Below are 26287 nucleotides of genomic sequence, written 5' to 3'. Positions count from 1 at the left end.
TGTTGATATAAACAACCACTTTTTGATCTCCGTTTCTAAACAGCACACAGAGGGCCTGATTCAGAGCTGCTCTCTAGAGTTGATCGCTTGCACGATGTGTATGAAAATTGCGTAGGCATTGCTATCGCTCAAGCAATGCATTAGCACGCCCAGTATTTTTTAAGGTGCATACACACACAACGATTTTGTTACCAACGATTATATGAACGATTTTCTGTCAGATTATTGAAGCATACACACGGTCAGATTTGTCAGATGTACGATTGAACGATTTGAACGATTTTACCAAAGTTTTGAACGATTTTTGACTGCATTAAAATGAATGGAATCGTCCAAGTCTGACTGCAAACACATCAGATGTCAGATATCGTTATCTGACAAACGGGAACGCGCATCGTTCATGCATGTCAGATTTTCCTTCAGATATGAACGACTAAACGATTTTTAAATCGTTATCGTTCAGATCTGAAGGAAAAATCTGACCGTGTGTATGCACCATATGTCAGATTTTTAAAAGTGTAATGAACGATTTTTTTGAACTACAAACGATTTTTGCATATTCCCTTAATGAAAATCGTTCAGTTGGTCAGTCTGACTAAACTACGAACGTGAACGTGCATGAACGATAATCGTTCATCGTTTTAACTCAGAAAGTGAACGATAATCATTCAAAAAATCGTTGTGTGTATATGCACCTTTAGACAGCGATCACATAGTGTATGCAGACACCCACCAGCCTGTTTTAAGATGCCCACTTGTGCACGTCATGTCTAGGAAGTGTATGCAACCATCGGTACATCGGATGCTATCGCAGCGCTTGAGGTTGACCATACCCTGCCGCAAGCACTGCGAACACTTCAGTGTAAAAACAAGCCAGGTGACGTGTACTATGATCAGGGCCGCAACTAGGGGGGGGCTGCGGGTGCACGTGCACCGGATTATTCAGGCACCGATGTCCGGCAGGGGCGGGCGGCATGAGGGGTCACCTCTGTGGCCACCAAACCTACTGTACACCGCCCCGCACTTAATCCAGGATAGTCGCACTTACACTGGGATACTCGGCGGTCACCTGCCCCGTGGCCACCAATCCTGCTTTGCACCGCCGCGCACTTAAACTGGATACTCGGCGGCTCATCTGTTCCTTGTACTATGTAGCAGCCGCCGAGGAAGAACTACACAGTCAGAGTCTCGTGAGATGATGATGTCATCATCCTGCGAGACAATGACTGTGAGCTAGGGGGCGGGGCCTTTTCACTGTCTAGCCAAGTGTGAAGTGACAGTGTAATGGAGCGTACACACGGTCAGATTTGTCAGATGAACGACTGAACGATTTGGACGATTTTTGACTGCATTAAAATGAATGGAATCGTCCAAGTCTGACTGCAAACCCATCAGATGTCAGATATCGTTATCTGACAAACGGGAACGCGCATCGTTGATCGTCCATCGTTCAGGCATGTCAGATATGAACGATTTTCCTTCAGATATGAACGACTGAACGATTTTTAAATCGTTATCGTCCATATCTGAAGAAAAAATCTGATCGTGTGTATGCACCATAAGTGTGCACCATATCTGCCCAGCAGCCCACTACATACCCAATTATAAACACCCCACGTTAACTTATTAATGTAACTATATATTACCTATATCTATAAAAATTATATATATATATGTATACATAGATATATATGTATATATATATATATATGCATATATATATATATATATATATGGTTTGGACAGGGAACAAACCATTTATATATATATCTGTATATAGATATATATATATAGCTCCATATATCTATATATAAAGTCCAGAAGTGCGGCACTCACAGCAATTGTAATAGAATAATTAGCACATACACAGGGTGTATTTCAACATTTCAATCTATTGATTTTCTTTAGGAAATATTTCCTTAAGAAAATCAATAGATTTAAACGATGAAAAGCACCCTGTGTATGTGCTAATTATTCTATTACAATTGCTGTGAGTGCCGCACTTCTGCACTTGTATGTCTGCGTGATCGCATTGTGAAGGCACCGGGCCAGTCATTTTGTTTATGAGTGTGCCGGACCCCTCTGACTATATAGAAACAAGAATAATAAACTGAAATTTCAAGTTTATATAGATATATATTTAGAGCCGTATTCAATTTGAGCCGAGCCGCGATACTTTTCCGCATCCCAGACTTTTCACCTACGCCTGTTTTGGAGGCAGAAAAGTATCGCGCGCGTGCCCGCTTTACCCCGTATTCAATTTGAAAGTACGCAAAAACGGGACCCGGCGAAACTTAAACAAGCGGAATGTCATGTCACATGTAGGGAAATCAGCCTGACACCCCCCAAAAGATGCTTTGACATGGGGTTCACTATGGTACCCCCTGATTTGGCTTGTCAAAATTTGTAAGTTTAATAAAATAATTTGGACATTTGATGGTTTTATTTAAGTAAACTTACTTAATATTTTTAAGGGATGTATATTAAATTTATGTCAGAAAAGGCCATTTTATGATGGGCAGGGGGGGCGCCATATTACTGTCTTGCCCCTGGTGCCAAAAATCCTAGTTTCGGCCCTGCTATGATGCTGTCTTTTAATTATGCACACCTCTAAAACGCCATTGAGATGCTCAGGCACGCCTGTGTTTGCACCTCCACTCCCCCGTTTTTAATGGCCAGCCCGTTACCACCTACAAACGGCTTCCCCTGTCACTCACTCTGCTGGGCTGTCTATGCGCATTGAGCGAATGCATTGTGATCGTTTGCCAAGGTATGCGCACAATGCATACCATCGGCAGCAGTGAGAGTATGTATCTTAGGGTGCGTACAAATGCGATTTTTTTTTTGACGATTGGATGATAACGATGCTGTTGGTAGTTTATTGATTTATTACCAGTTATTTATATAGCACACACATATTCCGCAGCGCTTTACAGAGAATATTTGGCCATTCACATCAGTCCCTGCCCCAGTGGAGCTTACAATCTATATTCCCTATCACATGTGCACACACATACACACTAGGGTTAATTTGTGCTGGGAGCCAATTAACCTACCAGTATATTTTTGGAGTGTGGGAGGAAACCGGAGTACCCGGAGGAAACTCACGCAAGCACAGGGAGAATATACAAACTCCACAGTTAGGGCCATAGTGGGAATCGAACCCATGACCTCAGTGCTGTGAGGCAGTAACGCTAACCATTACACCGTCTGTGCTGCCCTTGTTATTGCTCATCGTCCAAACCTCCCGTCCAACCTGATGATAATGTCAGGTTGAACATGTACGGGGATGAGGGAGGGAGCCCGGCACTGAACGAAATTGTTCTTGATTCGTTCAGTGTTTCTGCTCAGTGTCATTAACGACACTGAGCACACCCCTGCCGGGGACACACGGGACAATTTTGTTCATGGAACAAATCGTCCCGTGTGTTCGCACCATAAGCGAGCGGGTCTGAATACTTGTATGCCTTTTCGGGCGGCCGGGAGCAGCACCAGATTTTCGGGAGCATCCTGGCTGTTCGTCTACCCCCCACGCTGCTGTCCACTTCCCCACCTCTGATGCCCACTTATAGAATACAAGTGGGCGCTCCGGGGACGAGTTGCCGACTTTTAGCTCCCTCCTTCCGGGAGGGAGCTGTCGGGCGTCCCCAGCAGGGGAGTGCGTCGCATCAAAAGGGGGCGTGGTCTGGAACATGACACGTCAACAGGGGCAGAGCATGGGCGTGACAGTGCGATCATGGCCCCGCCCCCACCTCACAATGCCGGGATTAATGGCATTGTGAAGCAGGGGGTGAGGCCACGATGACGCGATTCGCCCCCCCTGCTGCCAGAGTTTATACTGTATTCGCGGGATGGGGGGGGGCAGATGGGTCGCCGGGGACCGGGAGGCTTGTCTGTCTCTCCGGGGGGCCGGGAGTGGCACCTGATTTTCGGGAGGCTCCCGGGCCGAATCGGGAGGGTAGGCAAGTATGTCTGTGGGGAGCCGATAAAGCGGTTCGCGCTGTAGAATGCTGGTAACATCGCTCTGACCCCCAATCTCGCGTCACGCTCATCGCTACGAGGGGTCCAGTCAGATTGTCGGCAAGTATGTCTCACAGTCCAGAACTGAAGAGATTGGGGGGGTTGATGGGAGTGGCGGTGGCCTAGCGGTAGATAAGGAATTCGGACGTTCCCCAAAGGAAAACATACAAACTCCACACAGATAGGGCACTGGTGGGGGGCTGTGAAGCAGTAATGCTGACCACTGACAGCAAAGAGCAAAGGACTCGCAGGAACAACAATGAAATGATGTGAGTACAAGAGGCTGTGCCAAGCACAACATGGCGGACACAGAGCACACAGCTGCCATCCAGGGGCGTGGTTAGGTTAGAGACTGTAATTGGCTAGACAAAGCGCTTTGCCTGCTGCCATAGTGACGGAGGCGATCCCGGAAGTGCATTCTCTGGGCCGGCCAATGACTGAGCGCTGCCGGGTCACGCCGGGTCCTGGTGTTGTTGTTGTTTCCTGTCAGAGTGACTGCGGCACATACCGGGGATCGCTGCTTCCTCCGTCCCTGTGTCCCGCTGCGGCCGCCATGGGGGAGGCGGACAGGTTCTACTATGTCTACAGCTGTGACCTCGACATCAGTGTGCAGCTCAAGATGTGAGCCCACCCCTCGTATTATACCCCCTCCTCTGCCCTGTCACCTATGTAACTGCCCCCTCCTCTGCCCTGTCACCTATGTAACTGCCCCCTCCTCTGCCCTGTCACCTATGTAACTGCCCCACTCCTCTGCCCTGTCACCCATGTAACTGCCCCTCCTCTGCCCTGTCACCCATGTAACTGCCCCTCCTCTGCCCTGTCACCCATGTAACTGCCCCTCCTCTGCCCTGACTCCCATGTAACTTCACCCCTCCTCTGCCCTGACACCCATGTAACTGCCCCTCCTCTGCCCTGTCACCCATGTAACTGCCCCTATCCTCTGCCCTGTCACCCATGTAACTGCCCCTCCTCTGCCCTGTCACCCATGTAACTGCCCCCTCCTCTGCCCTGTCACCCATGTAACTGCCCCACTCCTCTGCCCTGTCACCCATGTAACTGTCCCCTCCTCTGCCCGTGCCCTTCATACTCTCTGCCCTACCCCTTACCTGTAACTACACCCTCTGCGCTGCCCCCTACACCTGTCACCTGACCTGTAATTACCCCTTTCTGCCCTGCACCTGTCACCTGACCCGTAACTAACGTGCCCCTGACCTGTAGCTACCCCTCTCTGCCCTGCATCTCTCATCTGACCTGCAACTACCCCTCTCTGCCCTGCACACCCCTCTCTGCCCTGCACCTGTCACCTGACTTGTATCTACCCCTCTCTGTCCTGTGACCTGTTACTATCCTCTCTGTTTTGCGCACATCACCTGACCTGTAACTACCCTGCACCTATCACCTGACCTGTAACTAACCCCCTGAGACCCTCATCTGTCATGTCACCCACCAGTACCCTCACATATAATTCCCCCAATACCCTCACCTAAAATATCGCACCCGAAGATCCTCATCTGAAATGTCATGTCCCCTACACATTTTATCTACCATATATGGCACCGGTTCAAGAAATTAACTTGAAGTTTCACCCCTCACCTGACATGTCAACGACCCCAGTTACCACGACCGGCGATCATGTCAAACCCAGGCACTCTTGACAGAGCTTGTGACCCACCATTCATCTAATATATCTCATTAAATAACTCCCTATTATACATGGTACCGGTTTCCTTACCCACACCAGAAAGCACGTTGTTGCCACCATCACGACTCGCCTCCCGAGTGGCCTGTACTCGCACCGAGCTCACACATTTTTGTTTGCTACCCTGTGGCTGCGTCTGCACCGCAAATAAGATGCTAAATTGAAGGAAAAAGCTGGTATGCTACACCCCTCGGAGCGGCTCAGTCTCCCCAAATGTCTCACACTGTATGGCGTATTGAGGCTAGGTCTATAAGGACAGCAACCTTACTATCCGATTCACCTCCAAGATAACCTTACTCATCAGCTATTGGGAAACACTTTGTCATTGATCATATTGGCAAAAGCTTCATTAGTAGAAAGAAGGGACGATTCTGAACTTCATACAACCCGTTCGCCGAGTTTCTTATTTTTGTATATATTCTGAAATGGGATGTTGATATATTTTCATGCTTAGAATGACCGACTTTCCTTTCTGATCCTTTACAGAGGAAGCCTAGAAGGAAAGAGGGAGCAGAAGAGCTACAAGGCTGTGCTGGAGGACCCTATGCTGAAATTCTCAGGGCTGTACCAGGATACCTGTTCCGATCTCTATGTTACCTGCCAGGTGTTTGCCGAAGGAAAGCCCTTAGCCCTTCCAGTGCGTACGTCTTACAAGGCTTTCAGTACCAGGTGGAAGTAAGTTATGCTCTTGACTCCTAGGCACATATGCAATAGATTGCAAGTTGCAGGAACCGGCGGGATCCCAGCAATTTAACTAATAGATTCAAAGCCTCAATGATTAAAATGAATCTATGGACTAAATCGCTGGTTTCTTGCAACTCGCAGACTATTACATTTGGGCCCTAGAATCCTATGGAAAATGAACTATTACTTTTTATGCAAGTTTTACAGTTTTAACAAATTACAAGTACTTTACACTCCATAAATGTATGAATCACACACTATATATATTTTTTTCTCCAGAAGTTATAGTAACATTTCTAATGGCTGCTCAGTATGTCATGGTCATCAGGTGTTATTTCTGAGAATGTGGGCAGGATGTGTTCAAATACGATAAACAGCCCATACACCTGCAAGCCTACACCAGCAGAAGAAATAAACTCCCTCACCCGTAGAGACAGACAGATTAAAGACCTCTTCCCTATTCTACATTCTCCACTACGTTCCTGGGCCCAACGTCTTGCGAGATGGTCAGTTCTGACTGTCCGGTATTAGACGAATATGCAGTCTTGAACTTCAGGCAAGACTAAGGCTCCCTGTTTATTGGCTGAGGAAATTGATGTCAACAAGGAGCGGTGGGCAAAAATGTGTTTACATTTAAGCTTTGATTAGGACCTGGTATGAATCAATCTGTGTCCTGTGTATTATGTAGTCTGCAGCTTAATCCCAATCTCACCTGGAATCTCCAGAGTTTGTTTTAAGCTTTATAGAGGGCTGTCAGCATTATGTTCCTCTCTTTATTCCCTGTTTCTACTTCAGGGTCCATAGGGGGTCCACAGGGTTGACCTTGGGCGGCTAAGACCGCCTCTAAACCCAAGAAGCAAGCCTGGAGTGCTCGGCGCCCTTCTTCCAAGCAGGAGGATAAACCTGCTGCCTGATGGGACGGGCCTCCCTCTGGGGGACCTCAGAGTGGGAGGCCGACTTCTCCAATTCACCCAGTGTTGGCACAATACCACCACGGATGCCTGGGTTCGAAAAGTAATCTCTCTGGGGTACGCCCTGTCTTTTCGGGTCAGGCCGCCCCACCAGTTTTTTTGAACGAGTCCTTCTCTGGACAAGACCAAAGCTTCCCAGATTCAGGTGGCTATACAATCCTTGCTACAAGCAGGGGTCCTTGTTCCAGTTCCGCAGTCTCAACGCGGGACGGGATACTATTCTACTCTGTTTCTGGTACAGAAGCCCAATGGTTCTCATCGCCCTATCCTGAATTTGAATTCTCTGAACAAATACCTCAGAGTGTCACAAACGTGGAATTTAGGAGCTGTGTTCCCGGACTGGGCCTTGGATCTGTATTACTTGGCGCAGACGCTCGCTGGAGGAGACTTGGCTTAATGAAGTTTCTCCGCATGAGAGGGTGCAGCGAACTGACAGGAGTTTGAGGAATGCGGCAGTAACGAGGTAGCTAGGAAGCTACGTGGAGCGGCTGGATAGCCGAGGGTAGACGTTGGTAGCTGAGTGGCTACGTGGAGCGGCTGGTTAGCCGTGGGTAGACGTTGGTAGCTGAGTGGCTACGTGGAGCGGCTGGATAGCCGTGGGTAGACGTTGGTAGCTGAGTGGCTACGTGGAGCGGCTGGATAGCCGTGGGTAGACGTTGGTAGCTGAGTGGCTACGTGGAGCGGCTGGATAGCCGTGGGTAGACGTTGGTAGCTGAGTGGCTACGTGGAGCGGCTGGATAGCCGTGGGTAGACGTTGGTAGCTGAGTGGCTACGTGGAGCGACTGGTTAGCCTTGGGTAGACGTTGGTAGCTGAGTGGCTACGTGGAGCGGCTGGTTAGCCGTGGGTAGACGTTGGTAGCTGAGTGGCTACGTGGAGCGGCTGGTTAGCCGTGGGTAGACGTTGGTAGCTGAGTGGCTACGTGGAGCGGCTGGTTAGCCGTGGGTAGACGTTGGTAGCTGAGTGGCTACGTGGAGCGGCTGGTTAGCCGTGGGTAGACGTTGGTAGCTGAGTGGCTACGTGGAGCGGCTGGATAGCCGTGGGTAGACGTTGGTAGCTGAGTGGCTACGTGGAGCGGCTGGTTAGCCGTGGGTAGACGTTGGTAGCTGAGTGGCTACGTGGAGCGGCTGGATAGCCGTGGGTAGACGTTGGTAGCTGAGTGGCTACGTGGAGCGGCTGAATAGCCGTGGGTAGACGTTGGTAGCTGAGCGGCTACGTGGAGCGGCTGGAGCGCAGTGGGAAGGCTTGCTTAGCTAAACTAAGAAACTAGTTGCACTGGCAACTTGTGTGAGCATTGGGGATCCTTTTATAGTGGACACTGGGAGCTGACAGGCTGAGAGAGAAGGAGAAGACTCCTCATTGGTGGTAGTGGGGTCACATGGGCAATCCAAGATGGCCGCGCCCATGGACCGGAGGACAGCGCTTCCTGGAGGTAGTCAGCGGGGACCAGCGGTCAGCAGGAGCCGGCGTGGGAGCAGCACAGCAGCGGGACCCTCCAGAGGACAACAGCGGAGACTGCCTTGGGAGAAGAGGAAGGAGCGTACAGCGCGGGAGCCGGAAGACAGCGCGGCTCAGCGCCCGCACAGGTAAGCGACGGGGTCTGATTCTGGGGTCTCCAGGCCGGCGTGTGACACAGAGTTCCCAAGTTCAGGATGGAAACGTTACGTTCCATCATTCTGGTGATGGAACCCGGGGATTACATGGTCTCCCTGGATATCCAGGACGCCTATCTCCACGTGCCCATAGCACCGGCACACCAGCGATATCTGAGGTTTGCTATCCTGCAACATCACTACCAGTTTCGGGCGTTGCCTTTTGGCCTTTCCACGGCTTCGAGGGTGTTCATCAAGGTGATGGCAATTATGGGCGCCCACCTTCGGGGCCAGGGTATACGGCTGCTGCCGTATCTGGACGATCTTCTGCTGGCGAGCTCCCCGGAGGTACTTCTTCGACATCTCCACCTGACCATTGCTTGTCTTCAGGCACACGGGTGGTTGATAAATTGGAAAAAGTTATCTCTGATCCCATCACAACGGATGGTTCATTTGGGAGCCCTTTTGGATTCTCGTCAGCAAAGGATTTTCCTGACTCCGGAAAAGGTGTCTTCCCTACAACTGCGGATACACAGTTTCCTGAGCAGTGCCAGGGTGTCGGTACACTCGGCCATGATAGTCCTAGAGTCCATGGTGTCGGCATTCGACATGGTGGAATTTTCCCAGTTCCATTTCAGGCCCCTGCAGGGGCAGATTCTATCAGAATGGAACGGGTTACCTCACCGGATCCGATCCCAGACACTGGTCTTGTCCTCGGAAGTGCGCCAGTCTCTAGCTTGGTGGCTTCAGCCAGCTCATCTCATCGAGGGTCGCCCATTTTGGATCCCGGACTGGGTTCTGCTCACAACAGATGCCAGTCTCCGGGGTTGGGGGGCAGTGACCGGCTCGTTGTCTCTTCAGGGCCTTTGGTCTGCGGAGGAAGCAGTTCTTTCCATAAACGTGCTGGAACTGCGGGCCGTGTACAGGGCTCTGCTGTCGTCAGGCACCACTCTTCACGGAAGGGCATTTCAGGTGCAATCCGACAACGCCACCACGGTGGCGTACATCAATCACCAGGGAGGAACTCGCAGTCGAGCTGCGATGTCGGAGGTGTCTCAGATCCTGGCTTGGGTGGAGTGCCACCTTCCAGCAATCTCAGCAGTCTTCATCCCGGGAGTCCTCAATTGGGAGGCAGACTTCCTCAGCCGTCACCACGTGCATCCCAGGAAATGGTCGCTTCACCCAGAGGTGTTTCAACTTCTCGTGGACAAATGGGGACTGCCGGAGTTGGACCTGATGGCCTCCCGTCACAATTACAAGTTACCAGTGTACGGCTCAAGGACAAGGGACGCAGGCGCAAGCCTGGTGGATGCGCTGTCAGTGAAATGGACATTTCACCTAGCGTACCTGTTCCCTCCGATCTCCCTGCTGCCTCGGGTACTAAGAAAAATCAAACAGGACGGGGGCACGTTTCTGCTGGTGGCTCCAGCGTGGCCCAGACGTCCTTGGTACTCCGATCTCAGGAGCTTGTCCGTCGATGCCCCGTTCCTTCTACCTCAGCGTCGGGACCTGCTGTCTCAGGGGCCCTGCCTTTACCCAGATCTGGGTCGGCTGTCTTTGACGGCGTGGTTCTTGAGACAGCCGTCTTAAGGTCCCGGGGCTTTTCAAGCTCTGTCGTCAGTACCATGCTGAGGGTGCGTAAACCTGCCTCTGCACGGATTTACCACAGAGTGTGGCACACCTATTTTCAGTGGTGTGAGTCCAGAAACTTTGATCCTCAGGTGTTCAGGGTTTCTAGGATTTTGGCATTTCTGCAGTCGGGTCTTGACCTGGGCTTACGTCTTGCTTCCCTGAAGGTTCATGTATCGGCTCTGTCTGTGTGGTTCCAACGTAGAATCGCTACACTGCCGGACGTTCACACCTTTTTCCGGTGGGTTCTTAGAATCCAGCCTCCCTTTGTCCCTCCAGTGGCTCCGTGGGACTTGGCGGTGGTTCTTCGGGTCCTGCAGGGACCTCCTTTTGAACCTCTTGAGTCGGTGGACCTCAAGTGGTTAACACTTCAGACTGTGTTTCTCCTGGCAATTGCTTCGGCCAGGAGGGTATCCGAGTTGGAGGCACTTTCCTGTAGTCCCCCCTTCTTAATTTTTCACCAGGACAGAGCAGTGCTTCGCACTCGGCCTGAGTTTTTGCCTAAAGTTGTCTCTAAGTTCCACATCAATCAGGAACTGGTGGTGCCAGCTTTTCAGTCCCCTGATCTTACAGCTGGCGAGGCTTCGTTGGACTTTGTCCGTGCTCTCAGAATTTATGTTGATCGGACCGCTTCTGTAAAAGGTCCGATTCTTTGTTTGTCCTCTTTGGTTTTCCTAAGAGGGGTTGGCCTGCCAACAAACAAACTTTAGCCCGTTGGCTCTGTTCTGTTATTAGGGAGGCTTATGTACAGGAAGGTTTACCTGTTCCAGGCTCTGTTAAGGCTCATTCCACTCGGTCTGTGGGCTCCTGCTTGGAAGAAGGGCGCCGAGCACTCCAGGCTTGCTTCTTGGGTCTAGAGGCGGTCTTAGCCGCCCAAGGTCAACCCTGTGGACCCTATGGACTTTGTAGAAACAGCGATAACAAAGGTAAGTTCTTACCATATCTCTTGTTTTATTTATTGAGCAAGATGGGTATCGTGTTTTCTTTTTCTGTTTTTTGTTATGGAAGCTAGGATACATTAGAGATGTAACTATCTAAACCTCACCAGAAGTCTCACTGGAAAGATTCCTTTATACACAGTATGTTGGGGAAGGGGCCCTTTTGCCATCTCTATGCTGAGCAAGTGATTAATGACAAGTCAGCCACTATGCTAAAAAGCTTAATTCAGCCATTAGATCTGAAGTGCAGAATGTGACATAACAATGTTGGCTTCTTGGGTAGAAGAAACGTGGCCTGCAAGATTGGGATTCCCATCTAAAAGGAGCAGGGAGGCTTCAGGTTTGCTAGAAGGTGACCAGAACAAGATGTATTGGTTGGTGAGAAAGGGGTCAAATTACTGCTCACAGGTGAGGAGACAATTAACTGCTTACAGCTATCAGGGTCACTATGAATATCAGTTAAGTGAGGGAGGCCAGGATCATCCAAGGTCAGATGTTTGGAGGTCCAGAGAGGAGGAGGAGGAGGAGAAGACTGCCAAGGTATTCCAAAGCAGTATACCCCATTTTATGAATAAAAATTGAGTTAATTGACCGAGGACCAATGTATCAGTGGTAACGATTTCTACCAAAGGAGAAATCCTGTTACACTGAAACGGATACATGTGATCTCTTGTACAGTCCAAACATTCAAACAGAGGCTGAGATAAGAACTGAAACCCAGCACTTTAAATGTTTGCAGAGCAGACCTGGGTACTTTTTAGGACTACTTGCTGCATTATTAGCTCCAGGATCCAGAGGTTTTTCAAAGCAGCCAGCTGCCTAGTTCAAAGAGGCCACCAATTGTTGTTCACGATGGAACCAAATCCTAAATCGGAGAAACAGAAAGTTTTCCATTGTCTAGAGGTGAGGGAGTCTGTCTTCAGTATCAAAAGTTACAGTATCCTGGGTGGATCCCAGTCTGCTACTTACACATTTTCTAAAAGGTCGACCATGTCTAGGTCAGGTCTGGCCAACCTGTGGCTCTCCAGTTGTCATGAAACTACAAATCCCAGCATACCCACCCACCGATCAGCTGGTAAATCATGTTGGGACTTGTAGATTCACAACTGCTGGAGAGCCACAGGTTGACCTGGCCTGATCTAGATAGACACCAGATGTTAGACAGGCTAAAGGTCGACATGGGAGAAGGTCCACTGGTACAAATGGTCAACATGGTTAAAAGGTCGACACTTTTATTTTTCTAACCCTAGTCTTCACCCTAACCCTCCCCTTGGTGCCTAACCCTAAATGACTAACCAGGAGGGAAGGCTCCTGGTGACGAACTCTAACCGTTGGTGCCTGACCCTAAATGTCCGTTCTGGTGGGTTGACCATTTTTTTTGTGTTGACATTTTGACCCAGTCGACCATTTGTACCTGTCGACCTTTAATGTAATGACCTTCTGTCCCTGTCGAATTATTGTCTGTCTAACATCTTGTGTCTATTTAGACACTGTCGACCTTGTAACAGTCTATCTATAGTCCGGATATCCCTAGTTGGTGCACAGGTGTAATCATTACTGACTGACTTATTAAAAATTCGTCAGGTGGGACTAATCTCCCCTGTGATACTGAGGATATCTGTAAAACCTGCACTGTAATGGGTACCTGAGGACTGGAGTTGGGATAGCTAGCATACATGTTTGAGAGCATTAGGATAAATACGCCGCCACGCAAACTGCCTATATGATATTGATCTTTGGTATAAAAGTAAAGAGGATTGCTACAAAGCTAAAGCCATACATTTATTAGACATCGCAGTGGACCCGTATCCAAGGCAACAAATTAAAATTTTCAGAAGGAACAAAAAACTGTTTAAATAACAGAGATAATAGTTTATTGTACTGTGTGTGTATATAGTAGTACATACCTTTTCCTTACGTTTGAATAACTATACAGTGTGCATGGTATTTGGTGACCATATCCAACCCAGCTGATTAAAAACTTGAATTACCTAGAATGCCTGTGAGGCCGGCTGTCAGGTGGGAAGATCGGCAGATTATAGCTATGTCCTCAGTCTCTAGTCAGTAAGAAGACTTATTGCTGTGAGTGATGGGAGAGATATTCTTTATGATGATGATAAATCTCCTGCAGAGTCGCTACCGGTCACTTCAGCCATCGCAACCCGGCCTTGAAAAAAATATTGTTAGTTTATTCTTGACTTTGAACGGGGAGAGAAAAAAGGGCCACACTGCAGACGATTCAGCACGCGCACAGCCTCGCAATTCTGTCCTTGCTAATATGCAAATGCAGGCCGGGATCACCATCGCGACCATCGGTGGTTAAGTCTCGGCTTACTCAGGCTGGCCGGCTTGCGAGGCCAGGAAACTGCGTCAAGTATCGTCCTTCCTCTTTCGGTGGTTACCATCGGCAGGCATGTGCAGACTGAAAACAATGGCCGCTTGCATGTGGCATCGACATAGCGCGCAACCTCTGAATGAGGCCCACAGAGTAGCCAGGGATATCCTCCGCCCCGGTATTTCAATGCTTATTTCAGACTGGCTAAGCCCCTTGATGTATCTTGTGTGGAGAGATTAAAGCTGGGAGCCGGAGACTGGTAAGAATATTGCTGCTTCTGATTATCAATACATCAAGGCCCTCATTCAGAGGCGGTCGCAAGAAGCGATCGCTCTCTCAGAATGAGGGCGGCCGCTTCTTTTTTTTTTTTTTAGTGCGGCCTCCTGGTTGCTAGCTAAGCTGTGGGTTACCACCCACAGCTTAGCGGCCGACCAGGTTGATGATCGCGATGGTCAAGACCATTGCAACCATCGAGGCTTGCGACGAGACCCTAAGGTTGGGTCTCTGCAACCGCAAGCCCCAGGGAGCTTCCTGCTCTGATCGACCAGGAAGCTCCTCACTGACACCACTGCTGATGTCAGTGCGGCCGCACACAAAACAGCAGGCGTTCGCTTGGGAACGCCTCCGTTTGTGTAGCCACCCGCCCCGCCTACAAAACGGGGCGAGCTGTCGATCAACATCGACAGCCGCCCCTTTTGTAGTGAGCTCCGGTGCAAGAGAAATTCTCTCGCTCCGGGGCTTGCACACGCGCAGTGCGGCCGATGTGTGTGCGCAGGGCCTTAACATCGACCCGGTTGCGAGCGTTTAGCGCTTGCGACCGGGTCTGAATGAGGTCCCAAGTCTGCAGAATCGATCAACAACAAAAAGCTTTAAAATCGGGCGCGGAAATCGGCTTCTTGTAGAGATCAGAGACTGATGCTCATCCCTACTTACACACACACATGGATTTGTATATACAGTATATATATAATTATATATAATATATAGTTATTAAAATGATACAGCAAATTATTATACAAAAGTTAATCACAGTGATTGTGCTAGATGGTTAGAAATAGTGTGGATGAGGTCCATATAACAGAGATCCAGGAGAATTTCAGTTACCTTGAAAATATAACGAGGAACTAAAAGGATTTATCACCTAAACTTTGTTTTGCACTGTTAATAGCCTTATTTCCCAGCTTCCCCCCTGCCCGCTTTATAATCCTGCTTGGCAAAATGACACTTTTTACGTCTTTAGTGGTAGCGATATAATTAGTTCCTGTTGCCTATTAGAGATACAGGTACATATACACCGTTTGTCTTTGCCTTACAGCTGGAATGAATGGCTCAAGCTGCCGGTTAAACACGCCGATTTACCGAGAAGTGCTCAAGTGGCTCTGACAATATGGGACGTCTACGGACCTGGCAAAGCTATTCCTGTGGGTGGCACAACGGTGTCTTTATTCGGGAAGTACGGGTAAGTGTGTCAGTATGTGCGTAGAGTTTATATATAGTGGAAACCGTATACATATGGTAGCCTGGTGGTGTATGTACTATTTATTCTGAGACCTTTGTGAACACCGGTGCTCAGGAAAGTGATGCTGACATTTATATCAGCCAATCATTTGTTTAATTTCACTTCTAAACACTGCGAGAAAAGTGACAGCACCTGAACGTTTGCTCAGGGTTACAACATCTCTTTCTGTGGAATCGGTATGATTTACCGCCGGACGCAAGTCCGGAGGTTGGAATCTCGACAGCGGTTGCCCGACATGGATGAAAATGCCGATCGTCCCTAAGGTAAGTATTCACTAACCTAATTCCCTCCTTAGGGGTGCCTAACCCTAACCTTCCTCCCAGTGCCTAACCCTAATCCCCGGCTTCCCTGCCACCTACACTTAAGTCCACCGGGGGGGGGGTGCCTAACCCTAAATCCCCCTGGAGGTGCCTAACCCTAACTCTCCCTCCCCCTAGCCTAACCCTAAACTCCCCGGGGGGGGTGCCTAATCCTAAGTCCCCACCCCACCCCCCCCGGGAGCCCTAAACCTAACTATACCCCCCCCCCCCCTCCCGCACGGCTGTTCGATCGGGATGCCGGGCGTCGGTAAAATGACAGACGTCTAGGTTTAGGCTTCCCGACTGCATACCATTTCTGCGGGCCAGGATTTATAGATGTCCCCTTTGTACATGTCCTGTATTGAGGTAACTGGCTCAAAAATGTATTCCCACTGCAGGGATACTAAGGGGGGAATTCAATTAGATGCGAAAAGTTAAAGTCGGAGAACTTTTCCCACAATTTGCGTGTTTTGGCGCTATGTTTTTGCGTCTTTTTGTCTATGCGCGCTCCTGTTTTTTTGCACTATCCAGTTACAAAAGACGCGAAAACGCATTCGCATGAAAAATGTTGGAGTAACCAGCGAAAAGTACAGGTGAATTGGGGGAAATCTGTCTGTACCTCTTAAAATAGTTACCTTACATAGGTAATCAACTCAGAAGTGTATCTGTGGCCATAATAAAAGTATTTGGGGTTCTTAAATTGTGTCAAATGGATGTTTTATGCATAAGTGTGGAATAATGCTAAAAAGCTATTTTTTTGGACAAAATATATGATGTAGTTAATTTGAGGGTACATTAAAATGGGTGCAAGTATATTTTTGAGTTAAAAGTGTTACAAAAATACACCAGGTGCAGCCACCTGCAATGTATAACACACAGGCTCCGCTCATGCAGCACCTCCCAAAATACCTGACCCACTACCTTAAACCCATCTTCCAACACTTTTAATGTTTTCATCCCAAAATTGGAAAATCATTATTGGCCAAATGAAGCTAATTAAAAAATAATTTTTGCCTAATATGTTACGGGGGTGCCCAAAGGGTTCTGAACCAAGGCCCTCATTCAGACCCACTCGCGAGCGGCTGTCCGCTCGCAAGTAGGTCGATGGTCCCCACTGCGCATGCGCTCGACGGAAGGAGCTCCGTCGTGCGCATGCGCGAGACCCGACGAGCAAAGGACTTTCCTTCGCTCGGAGTGTCTCATCAAAGGGCGTGCTGTCGATGGTGACTGACAGCACGCCCCCTTTGGTGGGCATGCCGGGGGCGTGCCTGCCAGACGGAGGCGTTCCCAAGGGAACACCTACCGTCTGAAGCCGGCCCCACTGACATCACTAGTGATGTCAGTGGGAGTGATTTTGGCTCTGATAGAGCCAAAATCACTCCTGACCTTGCGGTTGAAAAACTCAACCGCAGGCTTTTGCTCGCAGTTTCGATGGTCGCGATGGTCAAGACCATCGCGACCATCATCCTGCACGCTCGTATATGCTGTGGGTGGTGACCCACAGCTATACGAGCATCCAGGAGGACGCTCCATATTAATGGAGGTGGGCCCTGATTCAGAGCGAGCGCTCTGGTCAGAGCGTCCGGCTCTGAATCAGGGCCCAAGTCTCCACATTTTTAGCCCATAATAGGGGGTTTTGCACCTGCTCTGAGATGGTGAAATCAGTTTGCCGGTTTTTGTCTATGCAGAATTCATACATGCAAATACTTTGAAAATTGAATTGCGTGATACGTATTTTTGTGCGAAAAGTTCGCACATGTGAAAGCTTTTCACCAAACCGCGGCTTTTCATAGATAATTTTATAAATCATGTACTGTGTGCTGGACAGACAGATGTTAAAACTTTTTTTTTTTTTCAATGACACCAGATCCTAGCAAAATTACTAATAACAATGCAAAAATCCAATTATATGTTAATGTCTTGAGCTGAAGATAGCTGAGAACACTAAGGAAGATATTTTGTTACGCACACCATATTTCCTGCCATGAATCACCTTGTAGGACACTTTTTCCTGCCTCTCCTAGGGCATGATTCAGAGCTGAACGCTCTGACCAGAGCGCTCGCTCTGAATCAGGGCCCTCCTACCTTTTTTTGGAGCGTCCCCATGATGATGGTCGCGATGGTCTTGACCATCGCGACCATCGGGCTTGCGACGGAGACCCTGCGGTAGGGTCTCGCTGCCGCAAGCCCTTTAGTGATTTTGGCTCTTTCAGAGCCAAAATCACTCCCACTGACATCACTAGTGATGTCAGTGGGGCCGGCATGAGACGGTAGGCGTTCCCATGGGAACGCCTCTGTCTGGCAGGCACGCCCACCAAAGGAGGCAATCAACATCGACAGCACGCCCCCTTTGGTGCGAGACCCGGAGCGATGGAGAGCCCATCGCTCGCCGGGTCTCGCGCACGCGCACGACGGAGCTCCCTCCGTCGTGCGCATGCGCAGTGGGGGAACATCGACCCGCTTGCGAGCGTACTGCCGCTCACGAGCGGGTCTGAATGACCCTGCTAGTCCTCAGGCACACCAGGTCTTGCAGTTACATTCTGTAATATAACGGCCTCTATATAACGCAGACTCCTTCCAAATTTTCTCGCTTCCTGGTAACTAGTATGCAAAAACAATCTCATATTACCAAAGGGGGATGCGGTCAGCCGTAACCCCCCGGCATCGGATTCCCGAACGCCGAGACAACATCAGAGTATCAGCCGTGGGGATTATGTCTTAGGTTTAGGCGCTCCGCGGGGTGTTAGCGTTAGGCTGCTGGAGGGGGGGAGGTTAGGGTTAGGCTCCGGGCGGGGGGGGGGGGGGGGGATTAGGTTCAGGCACCTGGTTACGTGCAAGGTAGGGAGGGTTAGTATTGGGGTACAGAAAAGGATGTAAATAGGACAGGACAACAGTACTCGCCGTTCCCCTATCGGGAATTGAACCTTCGGGGTGCCACTGTCAGTGTACTGACAGCCGACATCCCGTCCATCGGTATTTCATACCGATTCCGCAGAAGGCAGCACAGTGCCACGTTCTAGTCACTGGCTTGCAGAGCTGGGGTACAACAGGCTGATAGCTGCTTCTGACCTAGAATGAGCGGCTGACCAGGGACATCGGGCATTACTGGGCATATATTGGTTAGCATGGTTATTTAGCCCATTTGGATTCGCTTTGTCAGTTTTTTTTCCTTTTAAATTACGAAACTACAGTTTAATTACTGCTACTAATTAATATAGAAAAGTGTTAACATTTACAAATATGTAAATACTTGTTTTAGAGAAATTCTTAAGTTAAATAGATTTGTGAAAAAGGTTGGATGAAGAGAGCTTTTCTGCTATGCACATCATACTACCCCTAGCTAAACTCAATGGGGGCGATTCAATTGTTTTTTTATGTTGCGGTAATTAATAGGTCTCCATTGTTGCAATTCTATTGTTTTTACAGCCCATTCATTATCGCGCTCTTAGCGGGTTATTAGACAGGGTTTAGCCATTTAAAAGGGCAAAATCCTTCTAAAGTCCAGGTTAGGGAGCCCGAAACCAGAATTTATGGCACATTACTGCTTTCCTCCTCAGGAGGGGTGGAGCAGAAATGCCGGGCACCGGCAGCTGTTCACGCCTTAGCGGAGCAACAATTGAATTGCTTCGTTTGGTTCATGGCGCTACCAGCCGCCGGCGAAAAACCAACGAATCGCCCCCAATGAATCCTATAGTACTGTCACTGATAACAAAGCACACCAGCTTATGTTTTTACAGCATCTTTGCCTTTGTTATTGGATGTTTTAGATATATATTTTTTGTGATCACAGGAAGACACTTTTCTTTACTTTGCATAACTTAGTGTCCTTTTTAAAGTGATCACTGTGCTTTTGGATTGTACGGCATTCGTTGATCAGGAGCAGTTTTCTACTTCACACACATCCAGCTCCTGTACACGCGTCCACATGTTCTGCAGCTGTTTTTTTTGGGATGTCATTTAATGGCTTTCACCACCACAATAAGAGAGCTACTGTCAGTGGCACCATTACTGTGCAGTACCTGTACATTCAGCTAAATACACTATCCCATGGGTCAGATGTTCTACAATGCTCTTACTGCCTAGTGACTACGGCCTGGTTCGGAGCTGTAAGCAAAGCTGGTGGTTTGTGTACAACTCCAATGTGTAATGATCGGCGCATGTGCCGACCACTGACTGCGATGGTGGTCGCAGCCCCCCCCCCCCGCCTCCCCCCTAAGCAGCAGCAAGACTGACAGGCTGTGGCCATTTGGGGTTGGGAATGGGGGTAGCGCTGCTTGTGTGTGCATAAACGTACAAACTAGTCGTGCTACACATAACGCGTGAGCTCTGTGTGAATTGGTTGCGCAGACTGAATTTGTTTTGCGACTTTTTACCTGCAAATGAGTCTTATTTGCACAGCAGTGTGAATAGAATTCACAAGCAGCTTCTGCTGATTAAAATGATATGCGGCATGCCTATGTTCTGTGTGCGTGTCTGCATGCAAAATGTTACATTACACTGTTACAGCCGCTGAAACTGTAATGTAGCGTTTCACATGCAGATAAACCTGCAGTCGCACACAGAACACAGGCATGCTGCATATCATTTTAATCAGCAGAAGCTGCTTGTGTTACCTATTCACATCACTTTGCAAATATATATATGTGTAGAAGGGCACTCTAGGAAATATATATCACACACCCTGATGACAAAGCCTCTCCAGCTTTGAAACGTTGGCTGTATTATTAGGCACTAAAACTTTTTGATCAAGACCGTTGGAGTGCCGCCTGCTTCTTATTGTGGAAGGTTTGGTTGGATATATAAATATATATATATATTTTTACATATTCTGCAGCTTGTTACAGAGAAAAGATCAGTCCCTGCCCTCAGGTGCACACACAGATATACAAGTGTCACATATCAAATTAATCAGCACAGTCTCCTGGTGCGTCCTAGTACATCACCTTGCGACTATGGGCCGTATTCAACTAGCCACGATAATTTAGCCACCGTCGGCGGAATCTACCTTCCACCTACATCGCGTATATTGGACGTGGAAACTTATCGGACGCGCCCCTGCTATTCGCCCTGTTCAATTCCAAAGGACGCGAAAATGGGACCCGGCTAAACGCAAACAGCCGAAAAGTGCTGTCAGATTTGGGGAAATCAGCCTGACACCCCCCAAAAGATGCACTAATATTGGGGATCAATGTAGATGTCCCCGAATAGCCCTACTGAAGCTATTTGGCGTACTCAAATGCTCTCAATAGCTGCTAATTAGCGTCTTTGCACAAGTGGTTAAGAATAGCATTCAGGAGGTTTTATTTGAGAAAATAACTAGTCCCAGCAAATTTGGGGTACATGAATATGGGTGCAAGCATGGTTAAAAATTGCAAAAATGACGTTTTAAAAAAACGGGAAAAACTCCCCTTCAATAAGCACCTGCTATAAAAAAAAACTCCTCCCCCATACTTGCAGACACCCCCCAACCCCCCAAAAAAAGCTTATTTCGCTAGTTTTTAAGTTTGTACCCAATCTTTGTACTTTTTCACCCCATTTTGTCAGTCATTTTTTGGGGTGTTTCTCTCTTTTTTTTTTTTTTTTTTTATGCAGTTATGCTTTGGGGGGCTGTCCCAAGGGTGCAGAGTGGTTTCCCGACGTTTGCACCCCAAAACCGCAATTCTGCATTTTTCACCCATAATCATAGGTGAATCTTTTTCGCCCATTACATTGCGTACACGAAAACTATTTGTAATTGAATACAGCGATACTTTTCCGCCTGCCGAAACGATGCCACCCGCAATACTTTTCCGCGGAAAACGGCTTTTCGCGTCTAATTGAATACGGCCCTAAGAGGCATTTTTGTTTGGGGTAAAAAAAAAAAAAAAAAGCCAGCCGCTTCCAGAGTCACACAGGACTCACTTGCGCCGGACATCTCGCGCTACCTGGCGTATTGCGACTAGATGTATGAGGACACATCTATATGGGAATGCAAGATTGAGCGCTAAAATCTTTGTCCCATTAAAAACTAACTTTCAAGTAGCGAGTACACTGTATGACGTGTGATTTTTCTATCTTTTAGACCACAATCGGGACAGGAGAGCCGGGATCCCTGATCTCATTCATTTTTTTTTTCTTTATTGTGGGTACAGGATGTTCCGGCAAGGAATGCATGATTTGAAGGTGTGGCCAAATATCGAAGCCGATGGGTCAGAACCAACCAAGACGCCTGGAAGGACAAGTAGCTCCTTATCTGAAGATCAGATGAGCAGACTGGCCAAGGTAAATCCCCACTGTCCATATAATTAGTCTATAACCTTGTCTTCCAGGGACTGGATGATGTATAACCCCATATAACCTAACATTTTATTCCATCTTCTGGCACCAGCATTTCTGTGACTTCCTATGTTATTGCTGGTCTGTAATAACATGCGGCATTTTATAGCATCTAGACCCTAAACATAGTGCGAGTCATCCTTTTGTGCTTTTTCTGGATTGAAGATGGTCTCTCTTTATAATGTTGTATAGTTGGGGTTCCCACCAGGATGCTATATGAAATAAAGGCATTAACATTACAGTTTAGTTGTCCCCTTTAGGTGGGGTAATAGTTGGGGGTGAGAAGCGGAATTGGCCTGGAACTGGGGGAAGGGTCCTGGGGGAGAGCTGGGAGATCTGGATGTAGTGCAGAGGTGAGTTGGACGGTGTGTGGCCCCTGTACGGTGTGTGGCCCCTGTACGGTGTGTGGTAAGTGTTAGCACAGTGTTAAGCGTCACAAGAGGAGCAGATGGTTGCTGTGCCTTGGAATGATGTCCGTCAGTTTGGGGAGTGTATCATCTATAGCTTTTAACCCGCACCATCCGGGTCTTCATTGTGTTTCGTACTTCCACAAGTCAATTCCCTGATGTATTTGTATATTTAAAAATTAATTAATTTATATTTACATAAATGTACTATTTGTGCCTAAAGGATAAGGGTTTGTTGCAGAATAGACAAAAAAAGAAAATTGTCACAAAATGAATAGTAATGCTGTGCAGGAGAATGTAATAACCTGCTGTGATGCCTCATACTGCACACGCGGTATGTAATAACCTGCTGTGATGCCTCACACTGCGCACACGGTATGTAATAACCTGCTGTGATGCCTCATACTGCACACGCGGTATGTAATAACCTGCTGTGATGCCTCACACTGCGCACACGGTATGTAATAACCTGCTGTGATGCCTCACACTGCGCACACGGTATGCAGTAACCTGCTGTGATTCCTCACACTGCACACACGGTATGCAGTAACCTGCTGTGATGCCTCACACTGCGCACACGGTATGCAGTAACCTGCTGTGATGCCTCATACTGCGCACACGGTATGCAGTAACCTGCTGTGATGCCTCATACTGTGCACACGGTATACAGTAACCTGCTGTGATGCCTCATACTGCGCACACGGTATGCAGTAACCTGCTGTGATGCCTCACACTGCGCACACGGTATGTAATAACCTGCTGTGATGCCTCACACTGCGCACACGGTATGTAATAACCTGCTGTGATTCCTCATATTGCGCACACGGTATGCAGTAACCTGCTGTGATGCCTCATACTGCGCACACGGTATGCAGTAACCTGCTGTGATGCCTCACACTGCGCACACGGTATGTAATAACCTGCTGTGATGCCTCATACTGCGCACACGGTATGCAGTAACCTGCTGTGATGCCTCACACTGCACACACCTTATGCAGTAACCTGCTGTGATGCCTCACACTGCACAGACATATGCAATAACATGCCGCGATGCCTCACACTGCGCACATTATGTACAGTATGGATACAATCTCACCATTGAAGCCAAAGCAGCATCACACATACTGACATCCTGGCTCCAAGCCAGATCGGCAAACTTTTCATGCCAGCTGAAGAGACAGGAGAAGGGCTCCGCGCAGGCTCAGATACAGTCAGGGGAAGGAGACAGAGGGCAGTCCCACCAGTATCGGGTGGAAGGATAGCAGGTCGTGGGAGCTGGATCCAGATGGCCAGGGAGCTCCAGAGAACTCTCTTGGAAAGTTAGGTGGAGGTGAGCATGACCGGATTCTTTTGTGAAGGCCACAGTAGCAGGTCTGGTCTGTGTTCTGGAAGCCGCTCAGTCAGTTGATCCACACTCGAGTACCGCAGGTCTACTTCATATGGTTGAATTTGTGCGTGTTTTGTGTATTGTTTTGTTAACATTGTAGGTCTCATTCAGAGTTGGGAGCAAAGCATGAAAAGAGCCAGTAACTCTGCACCTTGATAAAAGCAATGCTGCACTGCAGGCGGGGGCAGATGTAAGATGTGCAGAGAGACTTAGATTTGGAAGAGGTGTGTCCTAGGGGATGTAGTGATGAGACCAGCTGCCGCATGGCACCGGTCTCAATGCAGACAGCGGAATCCTGGCAAGGGCCGACTCCAGGAACGTCGAGGACGCCAGCCCGAATGCAGTCCGGGGCGCCCTTAGCATTATCTGCGGGGGGGGTTAGTATTAGGGAGTTTAGCGGGGTTAGTGTTAGGTTGGGGGGGGCATTAGGGTTAGGCACCCCTAGGAGGGAGGTTTAGGGTTAGCCACCACCGGGGAGAGGTTAGGTTTAGGGTGCAGGCAGGGGGTGTCAGGTTCAGGCACTTTTCGGGGGAAGGTTAGGGTTAGGCACCACTAAGGGAGGGTTAGTATACTTGCCTACCCCAGTCGGGATCTCCTCATGTCGGGCATCCGCTGTCGGGATTTGAACCGGCGACATTTCACTCCCATTCCTTGTCCTAGTTTAGAGCTAACTTGCAGGGTAACAATGAAGCTGCCCAGCATTCGTGGGCTACATGCAAAAGAAGCCAGTATTTACCCTGCATGCACAAATAATATCTGTAATTGCCCCACTTGCAGTGCATTATGGTTTGTCCAGGTGCAAAGTTCCTTTCTTATATTTGCTCCCCACTCAGAATCAGCCCCTGTATGTTTACTTCCTTTCACTGGTTTGTATGCTGATAGTACGGCGCTAGAATTTGTGCTATTATATTTTGACAGTCATCGTGTGGACATGAGAATGTCAACATGGTCATAATGTCGACATTAATCATGTAGACACTGATGAAAATGCTGACATGTTAGAATGTCGCCATATCAGCCCTCGTGGCCCAGCGGTGACTTACCTTCAGCACAGCTTCTGGGTTCCGGCGCTGATGTTAGACCTCTCCCCCCAGCAGCCTAATCCTAACCTCCCCCTAGTGCAGGGATGGGGAACCTCAGGCCCAGGGGCCCGGGAGTCATTTGGTCTGGCCCTCCGAGCTTTTTTCTACTAGCCTCATCTAGCTAGCAGGGTGCCTAGAATGACACCCTGCAGCCAGAATCTATGCAGCAGTGCCGCCTGGAGCTTCCTTAGGACACTTCAAACAGTCACACCGCTGCCCTTACAGCTCCCCGGAACATCCTCCGTTTCTTCCGGGCATTACCGTAATCACCAACGATTGTGGCTCCTCCCCTGTGTGACATCACACGGAGGGGGCGTGGCCTGCACCGGCCTCGCGAATAATGCTATATATATCAAAATGGCCCTCGGCAGAAAAAAGGTTCCCTGCCCTAGTGCCTAACACTCCTGCCCACATGTTGCCTGTCAACGTTTTAAAAATATTGACATAACTGCCGACACATTATGAATATCTTCCTAATGATTACATCCCAGTTTGTGGAACCTAATAAATAATAATCACTGGCAATGATGAGAATTGTATTAAACAACAAAATAATGACGTAGTCCTGTACAGATTTACGTTATTACCAACATATGCTATGTGATTTATGTTACTCTTAGTACAGTATGTGGCCACGGGTGCGTTGGCTTTACAGAGAGACGTGAGCGTTGTACACAGATTGAGGAAGAGGGGAAGTGATACTGTGCTACGGTCAGTAAATACTGCGAAAGATCTGGCATTGCATATAAAACAGAATGGAACTGGGCGGGCTTAAATCTATTACTCTACTAGGTCATTGGTAAATAGTTTCTACTATCTTATATTTAAATAGCAGCAACTGTATGAGACCCCCATGCTGGGGTTCTGATTATGTATTTCCTTCCATAAATTCCCAGCTACCTAAATAGGCTGCCTTCCCGAATAATGTTAATACCCTTTATTAAATATTTGTTATTAAGATCGATTAATTTAAGTATAATCTCCTGTGAGAGTTCTTGAGCGATCAAGTCACCGTGGACAACATAATGCATTGCTTGTGAAACAGCACATGTTTTCTAGATATCCTCACAGAAGCGCCACCTCGCCTGTGCATCTATTTCTGCAATGACTGATAAGCTCTGCGGGTTGTAGATTTATTGATAATAATATATATATATATATATATATATATATATATATATATATATATATAATATAAGTTTCCGAAATTCCTCTTGCTTCTAGTTTACATAATGCGGAGCATTTTCATGCATGTCCCCTATGTTACATTATATATGTAATTTACCCCAAACTCTTCCTATATGTCCACGATTTGTTTGTTTTGAAGCTATTTTTATTTCTATGAACCATAAGCTCCCCAATTTCCCAATAACCCAGTGTTCCTCCCACTGCGACTATTAGACATTTAGTTC

The 26287-nt window shown here is 48.3% G+C and overlaps 1 protein-coding gene across 3 annotated transcripts in view; it reads left to right on the top strand.

Moving 5' to 3' along the window:
- Positions 1–4432: 4432 nt before the first annotated feature.
- Positions 4433–26287, top strand: part of PIK3C3 (phosphatidylinositol 3-kinase catalytic subunit type 3) — a 242291-nt gene continuing 220436 nt past the window's right edge. For all 3 annotated transcript variants that reach the window (XM_088476575.1, XM_088476574.1, XM_088476573.1), the window contains exons 1-4: positions 4433–4641; positions 6206–6394; positions 15182–15325; positions 21816–21945. In XM_088476575.1, coding sequence (XP_088332701.1) covers positions 4454–4641; positions 6206–6394; positions 15182–15325; positions 21816–21945 — 651 coding nt within the window. In that variant the 5' untranslated portion in view covers positions 4433–4453. The remainder of the gene's footprint in view (positions 4642–6205; positions 6395–15181; positions 15326–21815; positions 21946–26287) is intronic.

The sequence above is a fragment of the Taudactylus pleione genome, unplaced genomic scaffold, assembly GCF_031769625.1.
Source record: "Taudactylus pleione unplaced genomic scaffold, aTauple2 ptg000189l, whole genome shotgun sequence".
Lineage (NCBI taxonomy): Eukaryota > Metazoa > Chordata > Amphibia > Anura > Myobatrachidae > Taudactylus > Taudactylus pleione.
Note: the sequence above shows the minus strand (reverse complement) of the source record. Positions and strands in the feature narration are given on the sequence as shown.